The sequence below is a fragment of the Sinocyclocheilus grahami genome, unplaced genomic scaffold, assembly GCF_001515645.1.
Source record: "Sinocyclocheilus grahami isolate Dianchi unplaced genomic scaffold, SAMN03320097.WGS_v1.1 scaffold99.1, whole genome shotgun sequence".
NCBI classification, from domain to species: Eukaryota; Metazoa; Chordata; class Actinopteri; order Cypriniformes; family Cyprinidae; genus Sinocyclocheilus; species Sinocyclocheilus grahami.
The window spans coordinates 930,510-941,054 of NW_015505278.1; the positions used below are offsets into that span (position 1 = coordinate 930,510).

General features: G+C 38.5%; 1 protein-coding gene across 1 annotated transcript in view; it reads left to right on the forward strand.

Moving 5' to 3' along the window:
* Positions 1 to 10,545, forward strand: part of LOC107588157 (sushi, von Willebrand factor type A, EGF and pentraxin domain-containing protein 1-like) — a 79,281-nt gene that overhangs the window by 8,705 nt on the left and 60,031 nt on the right. The window contains exon 2 of the mRNA XM_016276173.1: positions 9,464 to 9,719. Within this exon, the coding sequence (XP_016131659.1) occupies positions 9,464 to 9,719 (256 nt within the window). The remainder of the gene's footprint in view (positions 1 to 9,463; positions 9,720 to 10,545) is intronic.

A 10,545-nucleotide genomic window follows, 5' to 3' on the forward strand; every position in this document is an offset into this window, starting at 1 on the left:
AATAGCGGACTCGGAAGTCAAAAATAGAACTAGTGATAACAAAGCGCTCTGATTGTTTTTGTTGTAGAATGCGATAGGGGATATATTCACACGTTATAAAACTGAAAAAGGATGGTGTATAAAATTGATTTTAAGATAAAAAATTAGACGACAAAGAATTAACTTGACGGAACTCAAACTCAAACCACACGGCAGCAACAAACAGGAAGTGACGTCAGGAAGTTTTCCTGGCCCTTTGCACAAGTTTTCCTGATATGCAAAGGGCCATAAAAACGCAGAACTCCCACTTGAGATTCCAGACTTCCTCATTGGACAAGCCCATCTTGAGAGGCGTGAATCTCTGCAGGCTTTAAAGGCCACACTTCATGTGACCCGCCCCAGTCGGTGGTTCGGTCGATGCTAAGATATGGTTAATTATTCATATTTCCTGTTGTGAGCTAAATTCGCTACAGTGTGAATTACCTGCTTCTGTGCATCTCTCTTTACAAACATTGTACAAAAAAATCGAAGCTATTTTACAGTGTTGACAAAAAGTTTCTGTGCTCCTGAATGTTTCTGTGTGTGCATTGTGCGATCTCCGATCTGTGTGTGTGCACGCGCATGCCTCAATGAAAGCAGCGCATTAATATAGAATGGTGATTAAACTGACTTGGAATTACCAGTGTATTAAATGGTTTAAATGCACACTTGCCAGTATTCAGACTGGTCAAGTCAAGTCACCTTTATTTATATAGCGCTTTATACTATAGTGATTGTGTCAAAACAGCTTTACAGTGTCAAACAGGAAAATAGTTTGTCAATAATGCAAGAGGACAATAACAAAGAGTCATTTTTCCAGCTAAAGTCAGTTCATAGATGATTCAGTGATGTCATCATCCAGTTCAGTTCTCTTCAGTGTCTGTGCAATCAGCCATCCGTCCCCAATTAACCAAGCTAAAGGTGACAGTGGCAAGGAACCAAAACTCCATCGGTGACAGAAATGGAGAAAAACCTTAGGAGAAACCAGGCTCAGTCCGGGGGCCAGTTCTCCTCTGGCCAGATGAAACCACCATGGCATGGTTTAATTCCAGTCTGCAACACAAGTTAGATTGTACAGAGGACTTGTCTGGTCCCCCCAATGTTCAAGACATAGTTATGGCCTTGACTTATTCAGTGCATTCAGTTTTTTACTATTATGTGCATGCCCTGAATGAATCAAACCTATGACCTTGCTGTTGCTAGCACCATGCACCAGTTGAACTATACAAAAACTTGCATATATGGGTTTACTGTAAATAAGAAGTCCTGAAGAAGTAAAAAAAAGTCTTTACATCTTCTGAGAGAATAAATTAATCAATATGAGGTTTATAATTTGACCATTTAAAGTAGGCTATATTCCGTTGAATCAGCACATATTGAAGCAACATAATTCTTAAAGCATTTAGTAAATGCAAAAAGAAAATGTATACTGAGAACAAATATCGTATGACAATGTCTAAACAAGCCTAAACTTGTTTATTGGTTATCTTATTAATTTAGTCGTTATTTCACCGCCTTGTGTCTCCCCAAAAAGGCATTACATCACACTGTGGTTTTATTAAGCAATTGAATTAAATAAATAAGGTTAAATTAATTATTTCTTTAACCACATAGTCCAAAAAAATTGTCCTAATTGTTTTTCCTTCACAGTGTTTTGGTCTCTTTCATAGACATCTATTTGGTGGCTTGTGGCTTTTAGGTCATTTACCTATTATCATTCAGCAAGCCAAGAGTCTGGCTATATTGATGAAGCTTGTTTGGTTTCACAAGCATTTACTCCTATCATTCGAATTTGCTTGCAATTAATGTCACAATACATTTAATAAAAAGCACTGCAAGATTTTCTGTCTCTCTTAGTTTTGGTATGAAGATCCAAAATAAGATAAATCTAATTTAATAATCCAAATCCAGGCTGTTTTTGCTCTTGCATAACTTGAATTGAGTTCCTAGTACATGGCTGGCAGCACCAGAGGACCAGAGAGACCAAATATGCCCTTGCTTAGATGAAAGATCGTCAAAGCCTTCTCTCTTTTAAAAATGATTTCCTCTGCCGTCTCACTGTCCTCAGCTTGATAAATGGTGTTTTGACAGGAATCAACTAACCATACTCCACAAACTACCTGTCCCAGTGTTTTATCCAGACCAATTACACTCCCTTTATTCAAACTCCATCCATCCATGCACACTTGCACATCCTCTTCAATTCACTTCACAGACAGAGAGAATCGTAATAAGGATCTAGGGACTTCCAGCAGTCAGTAGATGTACAGGCCTACCCCATCCATTAGCCCACCGCTCTCTGCTCCTGTCCTTCTAAATGAGGTGTAGCTTGTCAAGTGTGTCTGACATGTTGAGGACATTAAATCAATTGTAATCACTCAAGCAGAACTAAAGGAGAACACATAGTGCACAGTGGGAGGCATATAAACTTCAGGCATGCAATGGGAGTCTTCCATGTGCAAAATCAAACTGTGGTTTATATCAAGGGTTTCAACAGCTCAGCTTTGCAGAGCAAAATGTTTACCCTCATATGTTTTGTTTTTACAGAATTTATTGCAGACTTGTGGAAAAATATCTAGTAATTGCACAGCGAGCTGTTTTCTCCTGCCCAGGACTATTGCTTGAAATGGTTTGGTCCATCTAGTAAGCTTGTTTTTGGAGTGTAGGTTCATGTAGCTGGTATTCTTTGCCACTGGAACCATAACATGTCAAAATAGCTCAGACCTCCAACCAAGCAAATGAATGCACTCCAGTCATGTTTACTCCATTCTGGAATGCTTCAGCCGGAGACATGTCCACACCGACCACGAATGAGGAATTTTTCATTTGTTTTTTCTTTTCTGCTGCATTCTGTTGACCTCAGAAATCTGTAACACAACTCAGAAACAACATAGTTTTTAGATAAGAACACTGGTTTTTGTTAAGAGATTACTGACCTTAGATCAGCTTTATAACATGGTAAGGTGTCTAAGAAGTTTTTGAAATAGAATAAGCTAGGTGTGATGATCATGGTTCACCGAGCATGCCCATTAACCCAATACAGGAACTGAACAGAGGATTATGTCTATATTAGCAGCTGTAAAGGACTTGCTGATCAAAGAATGTGAGATTCTGTGTAGGCATGTCGACCCCAACATGGAGACTGCTAGAGCAGACAGTAGTAGATTATTTGCTCATATTCAAGCCAAAACTCAAATGTAACATTACAAAAAAAATAGAAGTTAATTATTAAAATTTTTGCTGACCAGCTGTGTCTAAAATCCTCCTCTTTCCCATCACTCACTGTTCCCTATATAGGGATGTCATATAGTTCACTGTAAATGGGAAAGGAGTGAATGAAAACAAGTGATCGATTTCAGACACTGATGCAAATATTGTGTGCCAGAGAGGGCTGCAAGGCAAGGCAAGGCAAGTTTATTTATATAGCACATTTCATACACAATGGTAATTCAAAGTGCTTTACATAAAAGGAAGTAAAATAATCATAAAAAAAATCACAACAATAAAAGTGGGAACTTAAAACTTTTCAAAAAATTATTTAGAAATTGATTTAAAATTAATTTAAAACAAAATAGAAAATGATTATACATAAAATACAGTGCAATCAGTTCGGACGTAGCACAGTGCTCATTCAATAAATGCACAGCTAAACAGATGAGTTTTGAGTCTGCATTTAAATGTGACTAATGTTTTAGCACAACTGATCTCTTATGGAAGCTGATTTCAACTGCGGGCGGCATAATAGTTAAAAGCAACTCCCCTTGTTTTGTGTGAACCCTTGGTATTTCTAACTGACAGAATTTCGATCCTAATGATCTGAGTGGTCTGTTAGGTTTATATTCAGTGAGCATATCTGCAATGTATTTGGGTCCTAGGCCATTGAGTGATTTATAAACAAGTAAAAGTACTTTCAAATCAATCCTAAATGTAACTGGAAGCCAGTGTAAGGACCTGAGGACTGGTGTGATATACTCAGATTTTCCGGTTCTAGCCAGAATCCTGACAGCAGCGTTCTGGATGAGCTGCAGCTGTCTAATGGTCTTCTTGGGAAGGCCGGTGAGGAGACCATTACAATAGTCCACCCTGCTGGTGATGCTGTAGAGCATAATACATTATGGATACTCTTTAGCTGTTGTGTACATACAGTAGGTTGTACACTTCTTGTTGCAGTGCATTATGGGATTGAATGAGCGCACTAGATAATCTCCACTATGGTTTCGGACAAAACTACAATTTGTTCCTTCAGAAATCAATATGCTGATTTGGTGCTCAAATAACAGCACTTATGTGAAATAGATTTTTTTTGTAACAACCTAAAGGTCTTTACTATCACTTTTGATCAACTACTGTATATATGCATCCTTGCCTTGCTGAATAAAAGTATTTAAAAAAAAAAAAACATCTTACTGACCCAAAAATGTTGAATAGTTCTGTCAAAAGCAGAGACACATTTTCACAGAAAGTCTCTGGACTTTCTCTTATCACTGACAGAAACTCACAGGCTGCTGTGGCTCCTCTTCTGATCCCTAAAAATATACACTGTACTGTTTAGATCATGCTAAGCCAGACTGCAAACATTACAGTGTGGCATGTTCAAAGATGTCTTTATGACGAAGTAGGATTAACTGCTGCTTTACTATATTAATCATACTTGTGTAAAAACACACCCACACATTTAGACATACATAAAAACACACAGCTGATCTCAACTGGATAGCATAAGGTCTGGTCCACACTGCAGCTTATTCTGCCTGTGAACTACTTGTCTAGACAGCAACAGCTGTCTGACTGACATATTAAGTGACTAGCGACTGTCTGTTTTATTTTTATATGCTATAGTCTTAAAAATAAAGGTTCTTTATTGGCAATAATGGTTCCACGAAGAACCTTTAACATCCATGTAAAGTTTACATTGTAAACTTTGCATTGCACAAAAGGTTCTTCATTCCGCTAAGGTTTTTTTTTAGATTATTAAAACACTCTTCACACTAAGATTCATTAAAGACCTTTTTGCAGAAAGGTTCTTTGGGGAACCCAAAATGTTTCTTCACATTGCTACTGAAACCTTTATGAGTATATTTAGGGTATTTAGGCCAGGCATTTTTTTACTACATGAAAACAACACAGTAATCTCTAACAATTGTAGAAAACACCAAAAATAGCTGAAAATGTGTACACTTTGTGATTCTGCTGGTTCAAAGTGCTTGTTATATCAGCCTGGTACCTTGTAAACACAACTTTGGTTCCAGGCGGTCTGGTTAAAAATAAAAAACTTACTCCCAGAAGTTTTGTAAAGTCAGTCATCACATCAAAGCTTTGTAGACCAAGAAAATACTTTCCCGCGAACATCAGATGGTCAGCGAACAGAGGTTGAGCATAAGATTCTGTTACAGGTGACCCTCAGTTGTTACAAATGGTTTTAGGCTGCCAAAAAGCCTAAACTCAAGTGACTATTGCATATGTACACTAATAAATAAAGGAACAATGCAGATTGAGTTGAGAAAATTTGTCCCAAGGAGTGAAACAAAAAGCCGTATACCCATAATGTTGTGATTGCCTGAATTACTTGTTGTTTTGTCACAAACTACCTTTTAACTGAGCTAATTAGATTAGCCACTAATGTGAGCGATTAACCACTACTGCTTTGATGGGGGATGAGATGTGTGTGCTTGTGTAAAAAAATAAAGTGGGTTTATAATGCGTAGGAGTGATTAAAGTAGTGTGTAATTATGTGGGTGCAAACACAGTACGTATATGTGGTTGCTAATAACCATGTCAAATTTCACATCTCAATGCATCAGTAGCTGTTTATTTTCTCCTGTTTCTGTGATCTCCGACAGTTGTACTTTAATAATGTGCAGTCATGTTTGTGTACCATGACCACCTCTGACTCATATCTAAACCCCTTAAGCCTTCAGTGTCTTTGAGCTGCCGTCCCATAAATGCCCACAATCACACCGTTTTAGCCCATGGGCCAACTCCCATAAGGCCCAACCACAGTGACATCACTGTGGTGACAACCAGTAGCATCTATATATTTGTGTCTGGGTCTGTGTGTGTCAGAGAGAGAGGAAGACTGTGAAAAGCACCAATGCTTTGGAGATTCCAGATTTGAGGTGTGCGCTTGTATCCCTATGTGTGTGTAATTGGAAGTCAGGCTCCAGGCTTTGTAATTATTTTTCCTGTCTGAGATGCTTGAACTGCAGCCAATTAGACAATAAAGAGAGAAGCTGCTCTGTTTTCTACCAGTCCTTGAGTTGGCCTTGTACATGAACTTTCACAACCTGCTCCTCTCTTTCTGTCTGAAACAATAAGACAGTAAATTGTGCTCCACTTAGAGTGCACTTAGATCATTTCTCTGTTCCTCAACAAAGCCTCTTAATTACATATGTTTAGACATAAAAAGTCCTGTAAACAAATGTTCATGCACGTGAGTGAAAAATAGCCGTGTTTGCCAACAAGACAGTCATTTTCTGCTAATTTGGTTTTGCGATCCCAGCTGTGTGTTCCAGAGAGAAAGCATCACTACAATAGGTTATTTTTGGTTATATACGAGGTGCTGGTTAAGGAATAGGAAAAATAATTGTCTACTTTTCTACTGAACTTAAACCATATTCTACTATTCCACTGCAAAATTTTGTTCAGTACAACTACTTGTTTTTTTGCAGGACTAACACATTATGATTCCTGTGATCACATGAGTCAAAATTACAAATGCATATCATAAAAGTATCACAAAAAGGGTCCTTGCACCTTGTGTATTATGTTCTTCTGAAGCCATACAACGTCTTTCTATGAGGAACAGACTGAAAGTTGTTTTATGCTAAACATCCATCCAGCCAAGTTCTCCTTGGGCCATTCATGAGTATGAACAAATCTTTATTTTGGATCGGATCTTTTTAAATGAATCTGTTTATCAAGTTCACATATCAGTCAAAGTTGCCAAGTCCGCGTATTATACGCGACTTTGGGCTTCTTTTTTTGTAAAGTTGCGTAAAAAAATCCCCGGGTCGCGGGTTGCGGTTTTTTGGGCTTATTTAAAAAAATATGGTTGCTTGTTAGGGAAATCTGACAAGCAACTTCGTTTCTTTATTTATGTTCGCGGTATTCTCCAATGCATTGGTTGACACTCTGCTCACAGCATTTTCTACTGAACTTCCATATTCTACTATTCCACTGCAAAATTTTGTTCAATACAACTACTTGTTTTTTTGCAGGACTAACACATTATGATTCCTGTGATCACATGAGTCAAAATTACAAATGCATATCATAAAAGTATCACAAAAAGGGTCCTTGCACCTTGTGTATTATGTTCTTCTGAAGCCATACAACGGCTTTCTATGAGGAACAGACTGAAAGTTGTTTTATGCTAAACATCCATCCAGCCAAGTTCTCCTTGGGCCATTCATGAGTATGAACAAATCTTTATTTTGGATCGGATCTTTTTAAATGAATCTGTTTATCAAGTTCACATATCAGTCAAAGTTGCCAAGTCCGCGTATTATACGCGACTTTGGGCTTCTTTTTTTGTAAAGTTGCGTAAAAAAATCCCCGGGTCGCGGGTTGCGGTTTTTTGGGCTTATTTAAAAAAATATGGTTGCTTGTTAGGGAAATCTGACAAGCAACTTCGTTTCTTTATTTATGTTCGCGGTATTCTCCAATGCATTGGTTGACACTCTGCTCACAGCAGTGGGGGGCCCTGCCCACATTGTTAATTAATTATATATCAACTGTTTCTATTTGGCATAATGTTTATACGCAGAAATGGACTTTGGCGTGCAAAAGACTGATAAATTCATAGTTAATGGCATGGCTGGTTCAGTAACTGGTACAGTAAAGTACAGAAATACAGGACACACAGGCCTATAATAACTGCTGAAATGTTTGCGGGGCAAATCTCAGATCAGTCTGAGCGCTCATGGTACTCACAGTGCGTACAGCCGTACACCTGCAGGTGCCACTGTGTGTATGTGCTTGTGGGTAGGCCTATTACATTTGTGTGTGGTTGTTGCCGCTAAAGTTGGCCATGATTCGGGACATGGTGTTGATAATTTTTAGACCTCTTTCTTAGTCTCTTGCTCTTCGGAGAGGAATGCAGTTGCCGCGATTACTGGGTTACTGTGCTAAAAATACACACACAAAAAAGTTTGCGGTAATTTCCGTAATTTCAGCACCACAGCGCTGAAACACTCAACGCTTCTGATAACCTTGCCTTCTGTGCTTTGCAATAGGTATCACATGCTGATGACTGTAAAATTCAACACGATTAATTTGGTACTTCTGGCTGCTGCGGCCAGGCTGCCCAGCCTCTCTTAGAGAGAGATGCACGCAAAGAGTTTCAATTTGAGTTTCGATGTTCAATTTAATATAAGAAACTGATAAGATACTGATTTTAGTTGGTCTAAATTAAGTAGGTCATGCACAAATGAGCATATATGGGTTCCTTTCTAGACACCAGTGCTGTGTGTTTGCATGTGCTTCATAACCGTGCACGCCAAGGGGCCCGCCATAATAGCCTGCACTGGGGCCCATCATTACTAAGTTACGCCACTGGCTCACAGTTAATAGCCAGCCAGTGCAATAATATAAGTGCTGCAGCTTAATTTGCCAAATGTTCTGCCCCCTCCTCCCCCTCATTGGAGAAAATCACAAAAGAAGGCGTGTGATGCTGTAATCCAAGAGGTGATAGAAGTAGACCTAGAGGAGTGGGATGACTTTCTTTTAGCCTAATTTTTTATTTTTACAATGTTTTTGTAATGTATGAATTATCATGGGCCGTAATAAAAAACAAGTAGTCCTATACTAATACTAAAACTATATAGCCTATACATTTGATTCGAATAGCCTATTCTAGTAAGCTATTATGAGGCTATGTTACAGTTCCCCTTTGAAGCTCTCGTGTTTTTCTCTTTTTCCATCTCTCCAATCCTATTCTGCTCACTGCTCATTGGTGATTGGAGATGAGTTTCTTGTTCTCACTTTGTTGCAGTTTGCTGATTTTTGTAAAATTTGCTTTTTAGATAAAAGAGTGGTTTCAGTTTAATATGTTACAGGTTCATTTATTGGTAATACATAATTGATAATAAATAATATTGATGATAATATTCTTATTTATCTTGCGAGAGTTGGCAACAGTGATCTGCACGATTGGTTCACGCATCGGACTGACCCGGTTCTCCAGTTCAACTTGTCAACGAGAAATGTTTTACAAAGAAATCCTTGAATATTTTTAAGCATTTGTAGCTTACTCGTGGAATTATGAAAGCGTTTGTTACCCATACTGAATCAAAGTAAAGTGAAAATCATAGGCCTATAGCATGTAATATAGCATGCAATACTTCGATATGTGTCTTACTTTATTGGTGAGTTCAATTACCATCCCTGCCTGTACTTTAGGGTATTTCAAAATAAATGTATTTCATTTACTATTTTTAACTCGCAGCAAATTCTGAGGCACTCGCGTGAGAACGCCACGAAGGCGATCTTCCTCATCACTGACGGTTACTCAAACGGCGGAGACCCGCGGCCGGTCGCAGCGGCGCTGAGGGAAAGAGACGTGGAGATTTTCACGCTGGGCATCTGGCAGGGAAACATCCGCGAGCTACACGACATGGCCTCGCACCCCAAGGATCAGCACTGCTACCTAGTGCACAACTTTGCTGAGTTTGAAGCACTAGCTCGACGCGCTCTTCACGAAGGTGAGGATTCAGAATATGAGCCTTTCATTACGGTGGCCGAGAGAGCTCAACGCGCTGCAACTTAAGAAAACACATGCAAATTGAAAAAACACCAGCAAATTAAGAAAACATCTTCATCAGCTTGACAACACACGCGCTGCAAATCCTCACAACACATGCAAATGAAGAAACGCGCTGCAAATAGCACGGACCACAACGGAAATGTTTCAAGGGGACCCAAAAAAGTGACGGACCCGGCTGGGATTTGTTTTGTGCAGTGGCTTTTTTTTTTTTTTTTTTGAGTTTCTGCTAGTGATTCCTTATTTTTTTTTAATTTTTTTTTTATTGAAGATATAACATTCACAGGGGATACAGTCATAGCAATAAATTACATACACAACCAGAATACAAAACAATAAAGATTTGACAGATCAATTGCAGATTGACAGTAAGAATAATATTTAAAATTATTATTTAATCAGGGCCTTTTAGTAGGCTAATGAAAGAAAGGACAATGGAATACAAATACAACGTGCAAACTTCAGTCAACTTGTTTTTGTTTTTCAGATCAAAATGTATTGTACTTAAAATGGTTAAGATTGGGTCATAATTAGTCTTTGTTAAACTAATACTGGGTTATCTTGTTTCATGATTCACATTGTTTACATTTCCCTCTTGGTTCATAGTTAATCCAGTGAGTACTCGTTTACATACGCTTCCTATAAGTTCTTATTTGCATATTTATGAGGCAGATAATATTGAATGGACAGCTGTAGCACATGACCAGCACACAACCCGGATACAACGGTAACTACTCGACTTGCTTTACTAGCCTAACGTTTGTCAG